The 25,752-nt window shown below is 42.6% G+C and overlaps 2 protein-coding genes, 2 long non-coding RNA genes and 1 other non-coding gene across 6 annotated transcripts; 1 reads left to right on the top strand and 4 right to left on the bottom strand.

Moving 5' to 3' along the window:
- Positions 1–86: 86 nt before the first annotated feature.
- On the bottom strand, positions 87–2,139 carry LOC135529261 (uncharacterized). Its single transcript, XR_010453675.1, has 2 exons — positions 1,630–2,139; positions 87–277 (listed from the first exon to the last, which is right to left on the bottom strand). It is a non-coding gene; the product is annotated as an uncharacterized LOC135529261 (long non-coding RNA).
- A 3,361-nt stretch (positions 2,140–5,500) lies between these two features.
- Positions 5,501–7,253, bottom strand: LOC135529257 (uncharacterized). The gene is made up of 4 exons (XM_064958100.1): positions 7,156–7,253; positions 7,004–7,040; positions 6,490–6,734; positions 5,501–6,293 (listed from the first exon to the last, which is right to left on the bottom strand). The coding sequence occupies exons 2-4, from the start codon at positions 7,010–7,012 to the stop codon at positions 5,501–5,503; spliced, it is 1,047 nt and encodes a 348-aa protein (XP_064814172.1). The 5' UTR covers positions 7,013–7,040; positions 7,156–7,253.
- Positions 7,254–8,658: 1,405 nt separating this feature from the next.
- LOC135529262 (solute carrier organic anion transporter family member 4C1-like) lies at positions 8,659–20,816 on the bottom strand. The gene is made up of 5 exons (XM_064958105.1): positions 20,810–20,816; positions 20,288–20,425; positions 19,257–19,394; positions 18,816–18,948; positions 8,659–9,196 (listed from the first exon to the last, which is right to left on the bottom strand). The coding sequence occupies exons 1-5, from the start codon at positions 20,814–20,816 to the stop codon at positions 9,193–9,195; spliced, it is 420 nt and encodes a 139-aa protein (XP_064814177.1). The 3' UTR covers positions 8,659–9,192.
- Positions 15,158–18,403, bottom strand: LOC135529258 (uncharacterized). Of its 2 annotated transcripts, XR_010453674.1 has the most exons (4): positions 18,182–18,403; positions 18,013–18,087; positions 17,431–17,626; positions 15,161–17,161 (listed from the first exon to the last, which is right to left on the bottom strand). It is a non-coding gene; the product is annotated as an uncharacterized LOC135529258 (long non-coding RNA). The 2 variants fall into 2 exon arrangements; XR_010453673.1 differs by having other exon boundaries at positions 15,158–17,161; positions 17,431–18,087.
- Positions 20,817–24,998: 4,182 nt separating the features above from the next.
- Positions 24,999–25,071, top strand: trnar-ucu (transfer RNA arginine (anticodon UCU)). The gene has a single exon. It is a non-coding gene; the product is annotated as a tRNA-Arg (tRNA).
- Positions 25,072–25,752: the final 681 nt, after the last annotated feature.

Here is a 25,752-nt window from a genome sequence, read left to right as displayed (position 1 = left end):
CAACTTCTACTACTACTACTACTACTACCCTTTATATCATCCAATAATATATAATGAAAAACACTCAACATGAAGAATTAATACAATTATGTTAATTTCAAATATTTATTTTGAAATATAGATTAGGTGCTCTTCTTTTTATAGCAGGAAGTAAAGGGACTGGACAAGGCTTTGCCTATAGCTGAAAACATCCTGGAAATGAGCGAACGCTTCCTTGGTTTCTTCTTGGTGGAGCATACACTCTCTGTTCGGCAGGATTCTTGATCATTGACAATTGCTGAAAAAAAAATGTAAATATAACATTTTCTTTAACTGACCCTAGTTGGTGTGAAGAATTACTATTGCATTATTATTATTTAAATTGTAATATTCTACATAATTTACAAATGTAGGCCGGCAGGTAGCCTAGCAGTCTCAATCCGCCTATTTAACGCAGAAGTGTTACATAGGCCCCCCCCAGGGCTTAGACTGTTTAGTGCCAAAAAGAAGGTGATAAAAACATTTAAACATATATATACATATGAATATAAATATATATTTGTCAACTTTCTTATATCTCTCAGATTTAGGACAGACACTTCAGTTCCATGTAGTGAATCTGTTATTCAATGAGTTTGTATGGGCAAATAGCAGTAAGGCCGATACAAACTCCTCGGCCCAGACAGGGCTTAGACTCTTGTGGGTTAAAAAGCATAATCATTACAAAGGTGCAACTCGTGCTGGGGTCAATAAAAGGCCACGCTAAAATGTGCAGTTTTGTCACACCACACAATGCCACAGATGTCTCAGAGACAGAGACTGAGAAAAATAGGAGCAAGGAAAAACGCTGGTTGACTTGTTTTGAGGGAGCGTGCAATTGGCATGCTGACTGCAGGAATGTCCACCAGAGCTGTGGCCAGAGAATTGAATGTTTATTTCTTTACCATAAGCCGCCTTCAATGTCGTTTTAGAGAATTTGGCAGTATGTCACAACCACAGACCAAGTATATGGCGTCATGTTGGCTGTAGGGTTATGGTGTGGGCAGGCATAATCTACGGACAACGAACACAATTGCATTTTATCAATGGCAATTTGAATGCACAGAGATACCATCACGAGATCCTTAGGCCCATTGTCGTGCCATTCATCCACCGCCATCACCTCATGTTTCAGCATGATAAGGCATGGCCCCATGTCGAAAGGCCTGCATACTCACCAGACATGTCACCCATTTAGCATGTTTGTGATGCTCTGGATTGACGTGTTCAACAGCGTGTTCCAGTTCCCACCAATATTCAACAACTTCGCACAGCTATTGAAGAGGAGTGGGACAACATTCCATAGGCCACAATCAACAGCCTGATCAACTCTATGCGAAGGAGAAGTGACACGCTGCATGAGGCAAATGGTGATCACACCAGATACTGACTGGTTTTCTGATCCACGCCCCTACCTTTTTATTAAGGTATCTGTGATGAACATATGCATATCTGTATTCCCAGTCATGTGAAATCCATAGATAAGGGCCTAATGAACGTATTTCAATTGACTGATTTCCTTATATGAACTGTAACTCAATAAAATCTTTGAAATTGTTGCATGTTGTGTTTATATTTATGTTCAGTACACATTTGAGTGTATTGACTCACCTGTTTCACTGACGGCAGGGGTCTGGTTCTGGGAAGGTGTTTGAGTGCAGTGGTTCTTATTGTTGTCCTTCTTTGTACACTGGGTAACAGTCATTTATACAGTAGGAGAAATTGCACACAATGGGTATCAGTGTTTACCATCATACTGTACGTAATAATTAAAAATAATCTTAAGAATGTGTATTTTGATGACATATGTACCTTTGGGTTGAGTCCACAGAGAGCGCTGAATCTTCCTCTCTTCTTTTCCTTTCTACCAGTTGTTGGAAGCCCAGAATAACCTACCTCGTCACTGCCAAGTTCATTGCGTGATGACAACTGGGTCATGGAGGGAGGTGAAGAGCTAGCCTCATTGCATTTCGTTAGTAGTTCACTAGTTAATGATTTGACCAGGGCATCGTCAAATGCATAATCCGTTGACTTCATTGCAACCTGGAGCATCTTCTCTGACCCGAATTCTTGAAGAAGCCCCATGTAGACAGCCTTGAAAATCTTTTTGATTTTCAGTTTCTGGGGTAGGCTTGAGTTTGTTCAGTGCCTGAGGTGCCACAGAACTCAGACAGAATCCTCTTTGTGAGAACTCTTGATGTTTCACCAATGTCGGAGGATTCCAGTAATGTGATAGGGGTGATCATTGACAGCAATCTAACAATCAGTAAAAGTACCAAAGAGGTGTAGTCATTGCTAGTGGAGTCAAATGATGCATGTGTATCAGAGTCCATGGCTGATGGAGTTGATGGATGCACAGAGACACTAGACATCTCCAGATCTTTGTTGTCCATCTTGGATTCCACCTCTCCTAAAACTTGAATATCCACAGTTCCACCGTTGTGTGTGCTGCTGCCAGACAGAGATGGTCTAGGCAATGATTTGGCACTAGACTGACGGCTAGTGGTCATGAGAGCCGGTCTGTCAGAGTCAAGTGTTCCAGCATCAGTTGGGGACAACCCATTGATTATGTTCATCAACTCTGATAATTCTTCTGATGAATTGGAGGCCACAGAACAGGTATCCATGACCTGATTGACCATTATATTGGTGAAAAGGCTCTTTGTGTCACAGTAAACCTGTGAGGAACTAATGGAGATGGCAGAAGAGCTCGGGATAAGCCGACTTGTGTCCTGCAGAGAACCATCAGAGATGATAGTTTGGCAGAAATCGGATCCTTGTGATGGTGGAGGAAGCCAGAAGACAATCTGCTGTAGCAGACGTTTTATTGACTCCGTAGCAAAGGAGTACACAAGGTCAGATGGAAACTCCCTGGATTCTTCAGAAGCATTCAATCCTGTCTTCAGCTTCAAAAGAATAGAGTCAGACACGCTCTTGCCAGCTGGCACAAAAAGAGCCTGGGGGGTGTTGTGACTCTTTATGAACTCATAAACTTTGTCAGTGAGCTCATGTGAGAAGTTCTGAAGGCCGTCCCTGGGGCTGAGTCTCGCAAGTCTTCTTGTAAAAGAAGTGACATCATCTGCAGTGGCTATGTGTTCCGTATCTTCTCTTGGAATGACCTCCATAAGAGTGTCAACTATGGCAGAGATGGTTTGCCTTGTGTAATTTGTTGACCCTTGTGAATGAGTTGAGGAGTCACTCATATCAATGACCGAACTCCTAATGACGGGACAAAATATTTCAACAGGCCACTCATCGGGGACTGGAGTGCCTGGAAGAGAATTTGTAAAATCACTCTGGGACCCTCTGGTCATGGCAGAGGTGATGGACAGGGAGGACTTTGAGGAGGATGGCCGGTGTATCTCGTGTCTATCAGTTCTCACCATGTCAACATCCTCCAACATGGAGCCCACGATGGAACGAGTCAAGAGGCCTTTCTCTGAAGTGCTCATCCTCTCTGACATAGACACTCTCCTCTGGATTGTCATCAGAGTCTTACTAATTAAGGCTTTGGAATAATTTACCATGCTGGTCTGGCTGCCTTCATGTTCACTGTAAGTCATTTTTGTAGAAGTAGCTGTTCTGCATATGGATTCGGCATGTTTGGGGGCCTCAACCACATTGTCTAGGAGGACCGGTTGTTGCTGGGCAAAAAAATCCTTGACCTTGGTGAACACATTGTTGAACAGGTTAACAGTGCCTGGCCAAATTATCTTTCCTTTCACATTGGCCCCGTTGTGAACACTGACAGGAAGGGTTGAAGCTGACAGGGATCTCTCTAACTGGCCAGACACTGAAGCATCAGACATTTTAGTCATCTGGGTGAAGCTATTAACATCTTTGGTGATGCTTCTGACGATGTTGGATGCTGCAGAATTGGTGTGCAGAGAAGAGGTAAATAAAGATGGAGTTCCATTCTTCTGAAGGATTTTGACATCTCTATCATCACCATCATTACTGGACTCTGCACAAATGTCTGCACTTCTACCATCAAGGCTGGTATTTACAATACCAATTAACCCTGATTGAAGGATCCCACCAGCCATATGTGAGGCTTTAGTTTGAAATGCATCAGTACATAGTTTGTCAAAGGCTTTGGATTTAAGACTTCTAGAGGATGCCTCCTCCTCATCATTGTTGATCTCACCATGCAAATTGTCCTGTGTATTGACAGCATAGTCATCAACAGATAAATATGATTTGGAGGCGGCAAGACCGTCAATCTGAGAAACAACAGCATCCAAAAGCTTGGACAGGTCTTCTTTATCTCCTTTTAGGCTAGAGAGGCATTCCTCCATGGATTCCTCAGAGTGATACACAGTGAGGATCTGACTAATGACCTCCTTGGTACAGGTTTGAAGGTCCGCTTGGATTTCAAGAGAATCCCTATTACAAGTCACCTGAGAATCTAAACTTTCACTAGGAGCCTGTTTGAGAGTCTCATCATGTATTGGTGTAACACCACCGATGACCTTTACAGAGTCTTGGCAGGAAGTGAGAAAACGCCTCAGCATTTCTCGAAATCTATGATATATAATACGAGCAGCAGAAAGGGTGCTCACTTTTGAAATTCTGAGAATTTCAGATTCATGTGCCTGCATGGACTGAACAATAGTCTCCACATCTGTTACAAAAGTGTCCAGTAATTTAGATGCTTCAGAGTCTCCCAGTAAGCTGTTTGTAAAGGGGTTGACAGATCTCAGAGCTTCACTCACTGCCTTTCTAGCCTTTGTCTGGAAAGACACACTGGAGAGTTTCGTCATATTTATAACTGGAAGACTCTGGGTAGATTCACTGTTGGTGGTGCTGTCCAGCAGACCAAGTGGAAAAGTGAGATGGGAGAGACATTGTTCACTGTCTAACAACTCAGATGGTGAGGCGGAACAAGAACTGGTGAAATCATTCAAGTCAGACATGATGCCATCCACAAATAGAATGGCCTCCAGAGACTCTTCAGAATCACACTCTCCAACAGAAGATGAGAACTTCTCCATCACCTCAGTCTTATACAAGACTAGAACCTGGCTGGCAATCGCTTTTGTGGTGTCAAGGAGGACTTGGTCTTGCAAATACTTGTTGAGAGCCAAGGGAGGTTTTGGGGTCTCAGTTTGTCCTTTTTGTTCATTCATAGATGAGGGGGTTATTAAAAGTGGTTTACAAAAAATGGAGTCTGATGTGTCAGCCTCACCATTACTGGAATGACCGACGTCCAGGCACAAAGTTGGAACCATTGTGAAAGAATCTTTGGTGCTCTCCACAAATGTACTTGCGAGATCCCCCTTTTCTGGACAGGTAAGAAGCCTCTTCAGCGTATTTTTCATGTCGTAGTAACAACCAACAGTGTAAGACCAGATCTTACTTTGATGGTTTTCAAGAAGGATCTGCTCACCCTGTGCAGGGGAGCAGGATGCCCTGATAGACTGGGTAAGATTGTCCATGTCTGAAACAAAGGTACTTACCAACTCAGAAGCCTCAGGGTCAATCATAAGGTCTCTCTGATCTCACCTATCCTAGGAGTTGGACTAGATGATGTAGTGCCAGAACAACATGATGTACAACCCCTGAATCTTTTAACGATCTCCCGGATCGATTCAATGGCCTTGGTCTGAAACTCCTCAGTGAGTAGTCTGTCCATACTTTGTGTTGACAGACGAAGACTAGATTTGGCACCTTTGATATTTAGGTTGCTCTCTCCTTGTTTTAGCATCTCCTCGGGACTTTTACAAGCTTCAAGCATCTTCATGTGGTCAGCAACAACACAAAGCAGTTCCCTCTTGTCGGGTTCATTTTCCTCCTTGTTGCTGAAGTTCAAAACAGTGCCACTGAGGGCTGTCATGACCTGTCCTGTTAAATGTGTCATATCCACCTCAACACCATCCTCTATGAGAACAACACTCTGCTCAACACTCTTCCCATTAATGTACATCTGAAGTATGTTGGAAATGCCAGACACCATCTCCTCAACCACCTTGGTGCTGGAGACACCACCACTGGCAAAAATGACAGGGGACATTCGCCCAGAGATGGGAGTTTGGATGGCCACAGAGATTATGGAATTGACCTTCTTTGACACTTCTCCAACAATAACCCGGGATAGACTTTGAGTGTCTACCTGGCCCTCTCTTTGGATACAGAGGACATTGTTCAGTGACTTTTTGAAGGAATCCTGGACACCAGTGAGGAGACTGTCCTCAGTGATCCCAAAAAAGTCACTGAGTGGCTCAGATGAAATAGACTCACCATCTCCCTGAGTATTTGGTAACACTGTCTGAGACCTTTGAGAATACAAAGCAAACAATACAGCATTCCATAATCAATAGTAGACACGGTAGTCACATCAATGCATAATTCAGTAATCAATTAAATTGGTCATTAAGAGTAAACTGTTACACAGATAACAAAACATATTTTCACAAAATGAGTTATGAATAGTTAGGTGAAACCGGTTACTTTAGGAATGACTGAACATACCCATTACGAGAGGAGCTTGATTTGGCCGTGCAAGACCTTGAGGATTTGCTGCTGCCTCTCTTGCGAACCTTCAGGTTTGTGCTAGAGGATCTCTCTGATTCTGTCAGAGACTTGCCGGATACTGGAGACACATGGCTGTATATCCGTACAAAACGGAAAATTGCAGGGATGATGACCTCCAGGATGGCCTCAGATACAAACCGCACAATCTGCAGGCACATCTCTGCAAGCAATGCCCTCATCACCTGTAGGACCGAAACAGTGTAGGTAGATTACTCATAACCGAAACCAAGCTCCTCAAAGAGATACCAACAATCTCACATATGTTCATGAGAATCATGAAAGTGGCATACATTGGAAAGCATGAAAAGCAGTAGGCTACTAAAAAGCTCTTTGTATATAACTGTTTGTGATAATGTGGATGATACTGAAGATAGATAAAAGGCTTGTATCTAATTTTCTTGAAACATCTATTTATATATCTATGAATCATTTTCAAGGTTAAGGGACTTACAGGGTCCATCCTGCCAATGCTTAACTGCCTCCATTGCCTACAGGAGATAATTAGATGTTTTTAGCACCAAAAGGCACACCAACACACATACAATTTATAAAATCCTCCAGATGACATTGCTTTCAAATACTACAATAGAAGTTTGGACATACTCTTCAGTAAGTTTTTCCAGAAACCGGATGATAATCGGGTTGAAAGCATCCAGATCGATTGGCGGGAGGTCAAGAGCCCTGGTCTGACAGGCCCTGGAGACACACTCACTTAGGATCTTTTCATTAGATTGTCCCTGGTGAGATGTCCCCTGAACTGCCATCCCAGAGAATTCCACAGATGTAGAGGGACATGTGTGCAAAGCAGCATTCACCAAGGTAAAGAAGTCAGAAAACATGTATCATTCTAAGGCAAGTATGTATTACCTCTGCTCAATAGATGTCCATACTAAATGACATTTACATGCAAAAGGATTACATTCAGTGAAATTAGAGTTTAATTTATTTACATTTACATTTAAGTCATTTAGCAGACGCTCTTATCCAGAGCGACTTACAAATTGGTGAATTCACCTTCTGACATCCAGTGGAACAGCCACTTTACAATAGTGCATCTAAATCATTAAGGGGGGGGGGGGTGAGAAGGATTACTTATCCTATCCTAGGTATTCCTTGAAGAGGTGGGGTTTCAGGTGTCTCCGGAAGGTGGTGATTGACTCCGCTGTCCTGGCGTCGTGAGGGAGTTTGTTCCACCATTGGGGGGCCAGAGCAGCGAACAGTTTTGACTGGGCTGAGCGGGAACTGTACTTCCTCAATGGTAGGGAGGCGAGCAGGCCAGAGGTGGATGAACGCAGTGCCCTTGCTTGGGTGTAGGGCCTGATCAGAGCCTGGAGGTACTGCGGTGTCGTTCCCCTCACAGCTCCGTAGGCAAGCACCATGGTCTTGTAGCGGATGCGAGCTTCAACTGGAAGCCAGTGGAGAGAGCGGAGGAGCGGGGTGACGTGAGAGAACTTGGGAAGGTTGAACACCAGACGGGCTGCGGCGTTCTGGATGAGTTGTAGGGGTTTAATGGCACAGGCAGGGAGCCCAGCCAACAGCGAGTTGCAGTAATCCAGACGGGAGATGACAAGTGCCTGGATTAGGACCTGCGCCGCTTCCTGTGTGAGGCAGGGTCGTACTCTGCGGATGTTGTAGAGCATGAACCTACAGGAACGGGCCACCGCCATGATGTTGGTTGAGAACGACAGGGTGTTGTCCAGGATCACGCCAAGGTTCTTAGCGCTCTGGGAGGAGGACACAATGGAGTTGTCAACCGTGATGGCGAGATCATGGAACGGGCAGTCCTTCCCCGGGATGAAGAGCAGCTCCGTCTTGCCGAGGTTCAGCTTGAGGTGGTGATCCGTCATCCACACTGATATGTCTGCCAGACATGCAGAGATGCGATTCGCCACCTGGTCATCAGAAGGGGGAAAGGAGAAGATTAATTGTGTGTCGTCTGCATAGCAATGATAGGAGAGACCATGTGAGGTTATGACAGAGCCAAGTGACTTGGTGTATAGCGAGAATAGGAGAGGGCCTAGAACAGAGCCCTGGGGGACACCAGTGGTGAGAGCGCGTGGCGAGGAGACAGATTCTCGCCACGCCACCTGGTAGGAGCGACCTGTCAGGTAGGACGCAATCCAAGCGTGGGCCGCGCCGGAGATGCCCAACTCGGAGAGGGTGGAGAGGAGGATCTGATGGTTCACAGTATCGAAGGCAGCCGATAGGTCTAGAAGGATGAGAGCAGAGGAGAGAGAGTTAGCTTTAGCAGTGCGGAGCGCCTCCGTGATACAGAGAAGAGCAGTCTCAGTTGAATGACTAGTCTTGAAACCTGACTGATTTGGATCAAGAAGGTCATTCTGAGAGAGATAGCGGGAGAGCTGGCCAAGGACGGCACGTTCAAGAGTTTTGGAGAGAAAAGAAAGAAGGGATACTGGTCTGTAGTTGTTGACATCGGAGGGATCGAGTGTAGGTTTTTTCAGAAGGGGTGCAACTCTCGCTCTCTTGAAGACGGAAGGGACGTAGCCAGCGGTCAGGGATGAGTTGATGAGCGAGGTGAGGTAAGGGAGAAGGTCCCCGGAAATGGTCTGGAGAAGAGAGGAGGGGATAGGGTCAAGCGGGCAGGTTGTTGGGCGGCCGGCCGTCACAAGAAGCGAGATTTCATCTGGAGAGAGAGGGGAGAAAGAGGTCAGAGCACAGGGTAGGGCAGTGTGAGCAGAACCAGCGGTGTCGTTTGACTTAGCAAACGAGGATCGGATGTCGTCGACCTTCTTTTCAAAATGGTTGACGAAGTCATCTGCAGAGAGGGAGGAGGGGGGGGAGGAGGATTCAGGAGGGAGGAGAAGGTGGCAAAGAGCTTCCTAGGGTTAGAGGCAGATGCTTGGAATTTAGAGTGGTAGAAAGTGGCTTTAGCAGCAGAGACAGAGGAGGAAAATGTAGAGAGGAGGGAGTGAAAGGATGCCAGGTCCGCAGGGAGGGCGAGTTTTCCTCCATTTCCGCTCGGCTGCCCGGAGCTCTGTTCTGTGAGCTCGCAATGAGTCATCGAGCCACGGAGCGGGAGGGGAGGACCGAGCCGGCCTGGAGGATAGGGGACATAGAGAGTCAAAGGATGCAGAAAGGGAAGAGAGGAGGGTTGAGGAGGCAGAATCAGGAGAAAGGTTGGAGAAGGTATGAGCAGAGGGAAGAGATGATAGGATGGAAGAGGAGAGAGTAGCGGGGGAGAGAGAGCGAAGGTTGGGACGGCGCGATACCATCCGAGTAGGGGCAGTGTGGGAAGTGTTGGATGAGAGCGAGAGGGAAAAGGATACAAGGTAGTGGTCGGAGACTTGGAGGGGAGTTGCAATGAGGTTAGTGGAAGAACAGCATCTAGTAAAGATGAGGTCGAGCGTATTGCCTGCCTTGTGAGTAGGGGGGAAGGTGAGAGGGTGAGGTCAAAAGAGGAGAGGAGTGGAAAGAAGGAGGCAGAGAGGAATGAGTCAAAGGTAGACGTGGGGAGGTTAAAGTCGCCCAGGACTGTGAGAGGTGAGCCGTCCTCAGGAAAGGAGCTTATCAAGGCATCAAGCTCATTGATGAACTCTCCGAGGGAACCTGGAGGGCGATAAATGATAAGGATGTTAAGCTTGAAAGGGCTGGTAACTGTGACAGCATGGAATTCAAAGGAGGCGATAGATAGATGGGTAAGGGGAGAGAGAGAGAATGACCACTTGGGAGAGATGAGGATCCCGGTGCCACCACCCCGCTGACCAGAAGCTCTCGGGGTGTGCGAGAACACGTGGGCGGACGAAGAGAGAGCAGTAGGAGTAGCAGTGTTATCTGTGGTGATCCATGTTTCCGTCAGTGCCAGGAAGTCGAGGGACTGGAGGGAGGCATAGGCTGAGATGAACTCTGCCTTGTTGGCCGCAGATCGGCAGTTCCAGAGGCTACCGGAGACCAGGAACTCCACGTGGGTCGTGCGCGCTGGGACCACCAGATTAGGGGCCGCGGCCACGCGGTGTGGAGCGTTTGTATGGTCTGTGCAGAGAGGAGAGAACAGGGATAGATAGACACATAGTTGACAGGGTACAGAAGAGGCTACGCTAATGCAAAGGAGATTGGAATGACAAGTGGACTACACGTCTCGAATGTTCAGAAAGTTAAGCTTACGTAGCAAGAATCTTATTGACTAAAATGATTGAAATGATACAGTACTGCTGGAGTAGGCTAGCTGGTAGTGGCTGCGATGTTGACACTACACTAATCAAGTCGTTCCGTCGAGTGTAATAGTTTCTACAGTGCTGCTATTCGGGGCTAGCTGGCTAGCTAGCAGGTTGATTGCGTTACGTTACCTTAAAAGAACGACAATAGCTGGCTAGCTAACCTAGAAAATCGGTCTAGGCTACACAATTGTCTTAGATACAAAGACGGCTATGTAGCTAGCTAGCTACGATCAAACAAAACAAACCGTTGTACTGTAATAGTTACTACAGTGCTGCTATTCTAGGGGCTAGCTGGCTAGCTACGTTAAAAGAACGACAATAGCTGGCCAGCTAACCTAGAAAATCGCTCTAGGCTACACAATTGTCTTAGATACAAAGACGGCTATGTAGCTAGCTAGCTACGATCAAACAAAACAAACCGTTGTACTGTAATAGTTACTACAGTGCTGCTATTCGGGGGCTAGCTGGCTAGCTACGTTAAAAGAACGACAATAGCTGGCCAGCTAACCTAGAAAATCGCTCTAGACTACACAATTGTCTTAGATACAAAGACGGCTATGTAGCTGGCTAGCTACGATCAAACAAATCAAACCGTTGTACTGTAATGAAGTGAAATGAAAATGTGATACTACCTGTGGAGCGACGCGGAATGTTGACCGGGTAGTTGGAGTTCAATTCGGTAGAGGTTGGCTAGCTGTTGGCTAGCTAGCTAGCAGCATTTCCTACGTTAAGGACGACAAATAGCTGGCTAGCTAACCTCGGTAAATTAAGATAATCACTAAGTCTACACACTCTAAACTGCACAATTATCTTGGATACGAAGACAGCGAAGACAACTATGTAGCTAGCTGACACTACGCTAATCGAGTCGTTCAGTTGAGTGTAATAGTTTCTACAGTGCTAGTGGACAGTGGATGTTAGCTAGCTGCTTAGCTAGCTGCTGGGCAGATACGTTAGGACGACGAAATACGATAATTATGCAATTGTCGTTGATACAAAGACGGCTATGTAGCTAGCTAAGAAGAAATTGCTAAGATTAGACAAATCAAACCGTTGTACTATAACGAAATGTAATGAAAAGTTATACTACCTGCGGACCGAAGTGTAGATGCGACCGCTCGCTCCAACCGGAACCGGAAGAGATGATGACCTTATGACCTTATGACCTGCATCTGTATCAGTGATCTGCTCCACTTTGTTTCTCTTGGTCCTCTTGGTCTAAAAAAACAATACAGTCAATGATGTACACGTAGATACTGTATGAAGCCATTCCAATACAGCCCTTTGAGTAGAGCAAGGGTAAGAATGATTATAGGGCTGTCCCCGACGAAATCAATTATTTATAGACCGAGAGACTTCCTGTTCTAATGTTAAAATGTATTTTGCCATATCAGACACACCCTATGTGTTTGAATACAATCACCTACATAGGCACTGAGCTTGTCTGATGCTTTAAGCCCACTGTTTGAATAAATAATTAAGACACACAAATGACTCAAGAAAGAGCCCGATGGTGACACTGTATTATTACAGCATAGCAAAGATTAAAAACAGCCGAATCTGTGAAATTGCTTAATTCAACATTTTGGCGGTTCATGAGGCTTGGTGCTCACAGAATCAGTAGGCTATTAAACAAATACTCAAACAGGCAACAGAAGCTATATCTGTCTTACTCCTGTATATATGTATACAGTACCAGTCAAAGGTTTGGACACACCTACTCATTCAAGGCTTTTTTTTATTTTTACTATTTTCTACATTGTAAAATAGTAGTGAAGACATCAAAACTATGAAATAACACATATGGAATCATGTAGGTACCAAAAAGTGTGAAACAAATCTAAATATATTTTATATTTGAGATTCTTCAAAGTAGCCATCCTTTGCCTTGATGGCAGCTTTGCACACTCTTGGCATTCTCTCAACCAGCTTCACCTGGAATGCTTTTCAAACAGTCTTGATGAGTTCCCACATATGCTGAGAACTTATTGGCTGCTTTTCCTTCACTCTGCTGTCCAATTCATCCCAAAACATCTCAATTGGGTTGAGGTTGGGTGATTGTGGATGTCAGGTCATCTGATGCAGCCCTCCATCACTCTCCTTCTTGGTCAAATAGCCCTTACACAGCCTGGAGATGTGTTGGGTAATTGTCCTGTTGAAAAACAAATGATAGTCCCACTAAACGCAAACCTGATGGGATGGCGTAACACTGCAGAAAACTATGGTAACCATGTTGGTTAAGTGTGCCCTGAATTCTAAATAAATCACAGACAGTGTCACCAACAAAGCACCCCCCACATTATCACACCTCCTCCATGCTTCATGGTGGGAACCACACATAGGGAGATCATCAGTACACCTACTCTCACAAAGACATTGTTGGAATTTGGACTTATCAGACCAAAGGACAGATTTCCACCAGTCTAATGTCCATTGCTCGTGTTTATTGGCCCAAGCAAGTCTCTTCTTCTTATTGGTGTCCTTTAGTAGTGCTTTCTTCGCAGCAATTTGACCATGAAGGCCTGATTCACGCAGTCTCCTCTGAATAGTTGATGTTGAGATGTGTCTGTGACTTGAATTCTGTGAAGCATTTATTTGGGCTGCAATGTGAGGTGCAGTTCACTCTGATGAACCTATCCTCTGCAGCCGAGTTAACTCTGGGTCTTCCTTTCCTGTGGCGGTCCTCATGAGAGCCAGTTTCATCATAGCGCTTGATGGTTTTTGCACTTGATGAAACGTTCAAAGTTCTTGAAATTTTCCGGATTGAATGTCTTAAAGTAATGACGGACTGTTGTTTGTCTTTGCTTATTTGAGCTGTTCTTGCCATAATATGGACTTGGTCTTTTACCAAATAGGGCTATCTTCTGTATACCAACCCTACCTTGTCACAACACAACTGATCAAATGCAACTGGCTCAAATGCATTAAGAAGGAAAGAAATTCCTTTACTTAATTTTACTTACTTTACTTAATACTTAATTTTTTAACAATCATTGAAAAGTGAAAGACTAAAGTTACATACACGGGATGCTTTAGTGAATTTCAGAATGTCTGGAATAAAAAAGGCAGAAATAAAACAATTCAATAAACATTCGCAGCCAGTCATCCAAAACATATCCCTATGCAGTTGTTAAATTCCTGTTAATTTATGAAATGCATTCCAGGTGACTACCTCATGAAGCTGGTTGAGAGAATGCCAAGAGTGTGCAAAGCTGTGATTAAGGCAAAGGGTGACTACTTTGAAGAATCTCAAATATAAAATAGATTTTGTTTTGATACCTACATGATTCTTTGTGTGTTATTTCATAGTTTTGATGTCTTATTCTACAATGTAGAAAATAGTAAAAATAAAGAAAAAACCTTTTGACTGGTAATATATATATGGATGATTTACAAAGCCAGGAACATTTAACAATTAGGCTATTGATTATAGACCTAATTTTGTTGGGTTTTCCTATCTCCTCAATCTTCTTAGACAATTAGGCTAAGGCCAGGGCTGTTTCCCCATCTCTGCTGCTGCTGCTGCCTCTGCGGCATTGTTCTCAATCCCAATATGCTGGTTAACTTTGCTATTATGCACATAGCAACATAGGAAAGGGCGGCAATTCTCCGGAGCACTGAAGATTATGTTTCAGAACCACGGACAGCGACCGTATCCAATGCAGGAGAAAGCGCATTTGTTATAAAATAATATTTGATTTATTAGTGTTGCACCATTATTTTAACATAATATAACCATATACAATTTCAGTATCACGTCTTAGCGTGATGGACTGTGCCATCCATGTGGCCTCGGCAATAGATTACTTAATTAGAAAAGTAAAAATAATGTTTTTGTCATACCCGTGGTATACAATCTGATATGCCACAGCTTTCAGCCAATCAACATTCAAGGCTCAAAACACCCAGTTTATAATGGCCAATTATATACATTTTTTTCACAGAACAGGTTTTCGCTATAAATACACATAGATCCTATTGCCTGATATCAAGATTCGTAATTAATATGTTATGGAGTCACCTATTATTATTATAGTTTAGGTAGAATTATGATAAATAGCCTACTGCTCTTATCTTTGCAAGGATCATATTTAAAATCAAATCAATTCATATATCCCTTCGTATATCAGCTGATATCTCAAAGCGCTGTACAGAAACCCAGCCTAAAACCCCAAACAGCAAGCAATGCAGGTGTAGAAGCACGGTTTGATGTATAACAAGTCCCATAGGTTATTTTCATGCATATTTTTTTTTACAATATTAAAAATGATAATATTAGCGGCACATTAACGTTAGCCCACACCGCCAACCAGCTGCCACTACTTGCGGCTCCCCTATCGGCATGGCCTGTGTACCCTGTGGTTCCTGCCGCAACATAAAACAAGACGGTGCAGCGGTTCCTGCACCACTGCATGGGGCTTCTCTGTTTGCAACTCATAGGCTTACCTTATTATCCTCCATGGTTAATGTCTATGGCTGGAGCCTATGTTCCTATCATGTAAAACTTTACCAAGTGATTACCAAAGAGATAAACTACCGCATTTTATACGGTAACTCGGCCAACGTCATAATGTGAATGCACTTTGACGTAATAAAACAACTTCAGGGAAGATCTGTCAATCAATGCAATCAGCGACGCAATACTGGATCCCCATACCACTAAAAAGACCACTCGAAACAATAAATACTGGTGTATAAGCTCCGTTTCCGTTTTTTTGTACAAAAATGTGATGAGACAACAAATAAATAAGTAATGACAGCAATGATGAGCAATAGATAACATTGTAAATAAGAATGTGTTCTTAACTGACTTGCCTCGTTAAATAAGGTAAAATCATTTTTTTAAATAACAAATCAAATGCAGTAATTTGAGAAGAACTCTTGAGGGCGACTACGAACCAGTGCAGTGTTGGAAAAATTACCCAATTGTTATACATGAGTCATTTTCTATGAATGTATCTTTACTTTAGAGTTAAAGCCACCCAGTAAAATACTAGAGCAATAGTCTAAAAGTATTTGATTTTAAATATACATTTTTGATACTTATAAATCTATAAATAATTTACATTTCCTTATATTAATAAGCAAACCAGACGGCACCATATTCTTGTTTTTTTTCTTCATTTATGGATAGCCAGGGGCTCCAACACTGAAATAATTTACATATTAAGCAGATATAGATTAGAATGTTAGATTAGAACATCGTGCAAGGTTATTGTCCATTGTGCCAATGAAGCTGTTCTTATGCTACACCCTCGGGAGTGGTGTCAGGAAAATAACCTCAAACTCAACAAAACAAAGGAGATGATCGTGGACTTCAGGAAACAGCAGAGGGAGCATCCTCCCTATCCACATCAACAGGACAGTAGTGGAGAAGTGGAAAGTTAAGTTCCTCGGCGTACACATCACGGACAAATTGAAATCCAATCAAATTTATTTATATAGCCCTTCGTAAATCAGCTGATATCTCAAAGTGCTGTACAGAAACCCAGCCTAAAACCCCAAACAGCAAGCATTGCAGGTCTTGAAGCACGTTGGCTAGGAAAAACTCCCTAGAAAGGCCAAAACCTAGGAAGAAACCTAGACAGGAACCAGGCTATGAGGGGTGGCCAGTCCTCTTCTGGCTGTGCCGGGTGGAGATTATAACAGAACATGGCCAAGATGTTCAAAAATTACCTGCATGGTCAAAATAATAGGTCTGGGACAGGTAGCACGTCCGGTGAACAGGTCAGGATTCCATAGCCGCAGGCAGAACAGTTGAAAGTTGTGGCCCTCCAGGAAAAATACCAAACTCTCTGAATGTATATGCAGTGGTACATGTCAGTGCCATGAGTTACACTGAGTGTATAAAACATTAAGAACACCTGCTCTTTCCATGACATATGCTGACCAGGTGAATCCAGGTTAAAGATATAATCCCTTATGGATGTCACTAGTTAAATCCACTGAAATCAGTGTAGATAAAGAGGAGGAGAAAGGTTTAAAAAATATATTGTAAAGCTTGAGACAATTGAGACATGGATTGTGTGTGTGTGCCATTCAGAGGGTGAATGGACAAGACAAAATATTTACGTGCCTTTCAACGGGGCATGGTAGTAGGTGCCAGGGGTACCAGTTTGTGTCAAGAACTGCAACGCTGCTGGGTTGTTTACGCTCAACAGTTTCCCGTGTGTATCAAAAATGGTCCACCACTCAAAAGACATACAGCCAACTTGACACAAATGTGGGAGCCATTGGAGTCAACATGGGCCGGCATCCCTGTGAATGTTTTGTACTCTCAGTACATTAATAGTATTGGTACCGTGTTCTTGCTGTAACCTGTAAAGCTGGAGCAGCCTGCGAGGCTGGGGGTGTAGGTGATGCCGTTGTCTGAACACACAGGGTCCCACTTCCCAGCCAAGCAGGAGCAGTCTCAGTTACATTCTGACAACAGGCTGCCATCGTACACCAGGGGACCCGGGGGACAGAGAAAATGGCTGGTAATAATGATGTTTAAATAATTGTTGCTGAACTATCATTGACACAGGCACAGTGACAAAACAGCCAGGAATCCTGGCTCAGTAACAACCATACTGTATATTCCCACAAGAGGGAGCCCCGGCACAAGCCCATGTGTGTTTTGTTAAACTTTCCCTCATATTCCACTGATCAAAACTTTTGTTTTTATCAACCCACCAACCAACCATTCAGATGTCATATTTACCCGTTATAGGACAGGGTCAGACCAGCCACCTGAACGTTGTCACACTTAGTGCCAGACTGCAGAGGGAGGAGGAGGTAGGCCATGAAGGAGATGACGAAAGACATCTGGGATCCAGACACAATGCCAAGCTTATACCTCTTCATCAGTAGACCTCCCAGGAATATCCCCACTGCACCCACAGGCAGGTTCAACTCACCTGGAAAGTTATACTCACACATCTTTAGTGCTACTAGTGTGCTGGAGTTTCAAGTGTATTTAATGCCATTCAACATCAGTACTGACAGGAGGGAACATTTCAGTTGGAGCATGTCCAGGTTTCTATGGATTCGTTGAGACAGGCAGCCCAATTCAGTCATTTTTTTTGAGTATTTGGTATTTTGACCAATCAGATATTCCCCGAAAAAGAGCTGATACGAAAATATCTAATGTGATTGGTCAAAAGACCAATTAGTGAAAAAATATCATAATTGGGCTGCATGTCTAATCGCATCCCTTGTCTCTCTGTCTCTGACCCAAACTTCAGTCCTTGAATCAATTACAGAGGGCTGAAAAGGATTACGATCAAGAATTGTTACCCCCTACCCGATGTCCGCCGCCTCGGAGTTGGCACTAAGAATCCAATTCTTCACCAAACTGGACCTCTGCAACGCTTAAAATCTGGAGAGAATCAAGGAGATGAGAGGAAAATGTCCTTTAACACCCCTAGTGGTCAATGAGTATTTAGCCATGACCTTTGGAATATTGAACTCACCAGCAGTCTTTCAGGCATTGATCAATGATACTCTTAGGGATATGTTGAACCGGTTCGTCTTTGTTCACCTCGACAACATCCCGATCTTCTCCAAAACCCCCTCCGGAACATTTACGGCCCTGTCCCACCTCACTCAAGCAGGTTTTTGCAGGAATCCCGAGGCTGACAGGGCATTCATAGAGCTCAAGGGACGTTTCTCCTCCGAACCCATCCTCGTTCATCCTGATCCTACTCGTCCCTTTGTGGTAGAGGTGGACAACCGGACACCGGAGCTGGTGTGGTCCTTTCACAGTGGAACAAGGAGGACAAGAAACTGCACCCATGCTCCTTTCACTCCAAGCAGGTCTCGCCAGCGGAAGGCAACTATGATGTATACAACTGGGAGCTTTTGGCAGTTAAGTGGGCCCTTGAGCAGTGGAGACACTGGTTGGAACCACTGCTTCATCTTCTGGTCCCTTCTCTTAACATGTATGGCCCCAAAACATAATCAAGCAGCTGACCAATTACACAAGACTTTAGTTCTAAGTTACCTGAGATTAATCAAAAACTGGATACATTTCTTTATTTCTAAAGTGAAACTATCCTACGCATTGGAGTATCTCTACAAGTACAAGTTTAATTTCAGTTGTTTTACCGTCCCATGAAGAAGTGTGGCAGGCCTGTGAGGAAGGATCCTACAGCCATGAGGAAACAGCCCATAGCAATGAGCCTGGGCCGGTGCAGCTTCGCCCCCAAATGGCTGACCACAGCCAGGAACAGCAGGTTACCTGCAAGAAACCACAACACTACAGTAGTCAGGAATCGCAAATTATAAACACAGTTATTTTTTAAACTAAAAATGGCGTATTAGTTTGGATACCAGGCTGCAACAACACAGCATCAAATAAAACAATGTTAGAGGTTGACAGTAGAGTCATGGACAAACGTCAGTCAATCAATTAATAGGAACAACTATAAAACTGGACAGTATTGAGAGCAGACTCTGATTGAACCACAAGAAAAATCGATCATACTGTAGTCTGTATCAGATTTTTACTACATGAATTCTCAAGCAACTCAATGTTATTGTTGATACCCATCTCAAAGCTGCCGTCTATGAGTCCAATGAGAGAGCTGGACAGGTCAAAGTGTTTCTCTGAGTGATGGCACTCTTCATGTAGGTCCCTGACAGAGCTTTGGTGAAGGAGGCGAACAACAGGGCCACGATGAACTGCTGACAAACACAAGAGAGAGAACATTAGTGTGTGTTTGTCCGTGTGTATGTGCATGCGTGGATGCGTGTGCAGACAGAGTACACGTGCAGCTGAGGTGGCCTGCAATAGTAAAAAGAACGGACACAAGTTTAGTCTGCAAAGTTCTGGCGCTTTCTTTATTCTGAAGAATGTTTTTTTTTCTCTTGTTCAATTGTCTATTTTCTTGTTAGTACTTTGAAAATATTCACATCAAACAAGTGCACACTTTAAATAACACAACATGAATGCACTTTACCTAAAGCAGAATTCAAAAATGTTCCACAAATAACCCTGTCTTAGTGTATGGTTTCACATGAAAACCACAATGTATTTCACATTCATACAATAGAAACACCTATATATGAAACCATAAATAACTGAATGTTTCTCTATATACCGCTACCTCTATAGAAAAGTGACAATAATTACATTCAGCTTTAAGATAGTGGCACCTCCAGAAAATCGTCTCTCCCTCACTGTATGCACTAAAAGTCCACCAGACTGAGCGTGCTCGGCCACTTACCAGCTAGTGAGCACAATTTTACACAAAACAACCAATAACATCTAAAACCAACTCAGAAATCGCTAACAAACGGATTCTTGATAAAAAAAATCTCCTAGACAAAATCCAGTACAAGTAAGCTACTGAGTAAACATAGTCTCTGTGACTCGTAAATGTTTTGTTTTTTTACCTCAGCTAGCATCAAGCTAACATATACTCTCACTCAATGTAAATCACGTTCTTCTCTCACTCAGTTCGACACAAAGCCAAATCAAAACCTTTCCAAACGTGATAATATCTGGACAAAGTTGTTAAATAGCATGTTATTACATATTGTGTATATATTTGAACGTTTGAAGTTCTGTTACATACCTGTAATAGTAAAAGAACAGACACAGTTTACCTCTGTAAAGTTCTGGTCCTTATTCTGCAGAATGGTGAGCGCTTGGCCAGAACTTGCTGTTTCTCCTGCTACAACAGTGCAACAGCGCCATCTATTGGCCTGATGGACTGCTGACGCGAAAAAGTATGTAGAAAATACATGTGAAGTTAATGTGATAACATGTAAAGCAACATGTGATTACATTAAACTACACATGTGAAAATGTGATCACGTTGTGTTCCAAAACATGTTTTCACATAAAATGTCAATTGAAATTATGTGGTTTTTCTGTAAGGGCAGGAATATAAGATGCATATTGATGTTATGTTTGATGTTACATGATCTTGAAAATGCAATGTTCTTTGAGGTTCTTCCATGTTCCTTTCCATGTATTTTCCATTTTACTTTCCCTCAGTCCTTTTCACTTTCCTTGGCAAAACAAGCTCTGTAAAGATCTCAAATTTGGACTCATCAGACCAAAGGACAGATTTCCACCAGTCTAACGGTCTCACGGTCCATTGCTCGTGTTTCTTGGCCCAAGCAAGTCTCTTCTTAATATTGGTGTCCGTCCTTTAGTAGTGGTTTCAATGGAACAATTCGACCATGAAGGCCTGATTCACGCAGTCTCCTCTGAACAGTGCATGTTGACATGTGTGTGTTTCTTGAACTCTGTGAAGCATTTATTTGGGCTCCAATCTGAGGTGCAGTTACCTCTACTGAACTTATCCTCTGCAGCAAAGGTAACTCTGGGTCTTCCTCATGAGAGCCAGTTTCATCGTAGCGCTTCATGGTTTTTGCGACTTCACGAGAAGAAACTTTCAAAGTTCTTGAATATTTCCGTTTTGACTGACATTCTTGTCTTAAGTAACAATGGACTTGTTTCTCTTTGCTTATTTGAGCTGTTCTTGGCATAATATGGACTTGGTCTTTTACCAAATAGGGCTATCTTCTGTACACTATGCCTACCTTGTCACAAAACAACCTATTGGTTGTTTCCAGGTATTCCAGGTGACTACCTCATGAAAAGGTTTGAGAGAATGCCAAGAGTGTGCAAAGTAGTCAAGGAAAAGGATGGCTCCTTCGAAGACTCTCAAATATAAAATATATTTGGATTTGTTTAACACTTTTTGCTTACTACATGATTACAATTGTGCTATTTCATAGTTTTGATGTCTTCACTATTTTTCTCAAATGTAAAAAAAAATTAAAAATAAAGAAAAACCCTTAAATGAGTGGGTGTGTCCAGACTTTTGACAGGTACTGTAAATATTGTGATATTGCAAATATGGTACAATCCAGGGGTGCAAAGCTTTTGGAGACTTACCCAGAAAGACTCACAGCTTTAATCACTGCCAAAGGTGATTCTAACATGTTTTATTTTTTATTTGTTTTATTTCACCTTTATTTAACCAGGTAGTGTAGTTGAAAACAAGTTCTCATTTGCAACTGCGACCTGGCCAAGATAAAGCATAGCAGTGTAAACAGACAACACAGAGTTACACATGGAGTAAACAATTAACAAGTCAATAACACAGTAGAAAAAAAGGGGAGTCTATATACATTGTGTGCAAAAGGCATGAGGAGGTAGGCTAATAATTACAATTTTGCAGATTAACACTGGAGTGATAAATGATCAGATGGTCATGTACAGGTAGAGATATTGGTGTGCAAAAGAGCAGAAAAGTAAATAAATAAAAACAGTATGGGGATGAGGTAGGTAAAATTGGGTGGGCTATTTACCGATAGGCTATGTACAGCTGCAGCGATCGGTTAGCTGCTCAGATAGCAGATGTTTGAAGTTGGTGAGGGAGATAAAAGTCTCCAACTTCAGCGATTTTTGCAATTCGTTCCAGTCACAGGCAGCAGAGAACTGGAACGAAAGGCGGCCAAATGAGGTGTTGGCTTTAGGGATGATCAGTGAGATACACCTGCTGGAGCGCGTGCTACGGGTGGGTGTTGCCATCGTGACCAATGAACTGAGATAAGGCGGAGCTTTACCTAGCATGGACGTGTAGATGACCTGGAGCCAGTGGGTCTGGCGACGAATATGTATCCAGGGTCAGCCGACTAGAGCATACAGGTCGCAGTGGTGAGTGGTATAAGGTGCTTTAGTGGCAAAACGGATGGCACTGTGAAAAACTGCATCCAGTTTGCTGAGTAGAGTGTTAGAAGCAATTTTGTAGATGACATCGCCGAAGTATTGTGTAAGTTTTGTGAATACTTATGTAAATGAGATATTTCTGTATTTCATTTTCAATACAGTTGAGAAAAAATGAAAAACATGATTTCACTTTGTCATTATGGGTTATTGTCTGCAGCTGGGTGAGATGATAAAAAAATATATATAATTTTAGCCATTTGGAATTCAGGCTGTAAGAAAACAAAATGAGGAAAAAGTTTGTCAGGACCCGGTTACGAACCTGGGTCTCCGGAATGAGAAACAGTCACTTAACCAACTGAGCCACGAATAGTCAGCAGAACCCAGAAGATGAGGCAGACACAGCAGTACTTAAAGACGGTGTATTTAATAAAGTAAAAAGGAGAAGTCCTTCAATACAAAAATGGCAAATCCAAAAGGTGGTAGGAATAGCACAAAAAAGCCTCAAGAGATACTCAAAAACAAAAACAGAATTCCACAAGAGCATCCACCGGAATCGACAAGAATACACAGAACACTAGGGCTGGGTGCTAACATACAAACACAGAGCACAGAACTGAGGGAAACTAAGGGTTTAAATACAATCAGGGGAAACGAGGCACAGGTGCAAATAATAATGGGGAACAAGGGAAAAAACATAAGGTCAAAAAGCACAATGGGGGCATCTAGTGACCAAAACCCGGAACAACCCTGGCCAAATCTTGACAAAGAGTTCTCACAAAGAGGATTCTATCTGAGTTCTGTGGCACCTCAGGCCCTGAACAAACTCAAGCTCAGCTCAGCTAATTCGTACATGTTTGCAATTTCCCTAAATAAGGCATTGGCCTTGTTGCTTTGAAAAGCTTGGACATTGTTGTTCAACTTTAATAATCTAAGACTGCAAGGCCTGAGAATTATTGTGTCTGAATCTGCATCGCAAGATTGAAGGAAAGAGTATCTTTGTACTTGTTAAAAATCACTAGCTTTACTCATTCGGACAGGTACACAACTTTGATGTCTGTTGTTGCTAAGCAAAGTCTTTATGATGTCAAATAGGGTCGTTAATTTCATTGGCTCAGCAAATTCGTACATGTTTGCAATTTCCCTAAATAAGGCATTGGCCTTGTTGCTTTGAAAAGCTTGGACATTGTTGTTCAACTTTAATAATCTAAGACTGCAAGGCCTGAGAATTATTGTGTCTGAATCTGCATCGCAAGATTGAAGGAAAGAGTATCTTTGTACTTGTTAAAAATCACTAGCTTTCCTCATTCGGATAGGTTCATACAGCAAAGTCTGAATGATGTCAAATAGGGTCGTTTAATTTCATTAGCTCAGCTAATTCGTACATGTTGGCAATTTCCCTAAATAAGGCATTGGTCTTGTTGTTCTGAAAAGCTTGGACATTGTTGTTCAACTTTAATAATCTAAGACTGCAAGGCCTGAGAATTATTGTGTCTGAATCTGCATCGCAAGATTGAAGGAAAGAGTATCTTTGTACTTGTTAAAAATGACTAGCTTTCCTCATTCGGACAGTTTCACAATTTTAATGTCTCTTGTTGCATAGCAAAGTCTGTATGATGTCAAATAGGGATGTATAACATAGACTGCGTAGCCTAATGGATAAGGCGTCTGACTTCGAATCAGAAGATTGAGTGTTCGAGTCCCTTCGTGGTTGTTTAATTTCATAAGCTCAGCTGATTTGAACATCTTTGCAATTTCCCGAAATAAGGCATTGCTCTTGTTGCTTGGACATTGTTATTCAACTTGTATTATCTTAGACTGCAAGGCCTGAGAATTATTGTGTCTGAATCTGCATCGCAAGATTGAAGGAAAGAGTATCTTTTGTACTTGTTAAAAATCACTAGCTTTCCTCATTTGGACAGGTTCACAATTTTGTCTATTGTTGCATAGCAAAGTCTGTATGATGTCAAATAGGGTTGTATAACATAGTCTATGTGGCCTAATGGATAAGGCGTCTGACTTCTAATCAGAAGATTGAGAATCAGAAGATTGAGGGTTCGAGTCCCTTCGTGGTTGTTTAATTTCATAAGCTCAGCTGATTTGAACATCTTTGCAATTTCCCAAAATATGGCATTGCTCTTGTTGCTTGGACATTGTTATTCAACTTTTATTATCAAAGACTGCAAGGCCTGAGAATTATTGTGTCTGAATCTGCATCGCAAGATTGAAGGAAAGAGTATCTTTGTACTTGTTAAAAATCACTAGCTTTCCTCATTCGGATTCATACAGCAAAGTCTGAATGATGTCAAATAGGGTCTTTAATTTCATTAGCTCAGCTAATTCGTACATGTTTGCAATTTCCCTAAATAAGGCATTGGCCTTGTTGCTTTGAAAAGCTTGGACATTGTTGTTCAACTTTAATAATCTAAGACTGCAAGGCCTGAGAATTATTGTGTCTGAATCTGCATCGCAAGATTGAAGGAAAGAGTATCTTTGTACTTGTTAAAAATCACTAGCTTTCCTCATTTGGACAGGTTCACAATTTTGATGTCTATTGTTGCATAGCAAAGTCTGTATGATGTCAAATAGGGTTGTATAACATAGACTACGTGGCCTAATGGATAAGGCGTCTGACTTCTAATCAGAAGATTGAGGGTTCGAGTCCCTTCGTGGTTGTTTAATTTCATAAGCTCAGCTGATTTGAACATCTTTGCAATTTCCCGAAATAAGGCATTGCTCTTGTTGCTTGGACATTGTTATTCAACTTGTATTATCTTAGACTGCAAGGCCTGAGAATTATTGTGTCTGAATCTGCATCGCAAGATTGAAGGAAAGAGTATCTTTGTACTTGTTAAAAATGACTAGCTTTCCTCATTGGGACAGGTTCACAATTTTGATGTCTATTGTTGCATAGCAAAGTCTGTATGATGTCAAATAGGGTCCTTTAATTTCATTAGCTCAGCTAATTCGTACATGTTTGCAATTTCCCTAAATAAGGCATTTTCCTTGTTGCTTTGAAAATCTTGGACATTGTTGTTAAACTTTAATGATCCAAGACTGCAAGGCCTGAGAATTATTGTGTCTGAATCTGCATCGCAAGATTGAAGGAAAGAGTATCTTTGTACTTGTTAAAAATCACTAGCTTTCCTCATTCGGACAGGTTCACAACTTTGATGTCTATGTTGTTGCTAAGCAAAGTCTGTATGATGTCAAATAGGGTCGTTTAATTTCATTGGCTCAGCAAATTCGTACATGTTTGCAATTTCCCTAAATAAGGCATTGGCCTTGTTGCTTTGAAAAGCTTGGACATTGTTGTTCAACTTTAATAATCTAAGACTGCAAGGCCTGAGAATTATT

This window comes from Oncorhynchus masou, unplaced genomic scaffold (assembly GCF_036934945.1).
Source record: "Oncorhynchus masou masou isolate Uvic2021 unplaced genomic scaffold, UVic_Omas_1.1 unplaced_scaffold_1128, whole genome shotgun sequence".
NCBI classification, from domain to species: Eukaryota; Metazoa; Chordata; class Actinopteri; order Salmoniformes; family Salmonidae; genus Oncorhynchus; species Oncorhynchus masou.
Note: the sequence above shows the minus strand (reverse complement) of the source record. Positions and strands in the feature narration are given on the sequence as shown.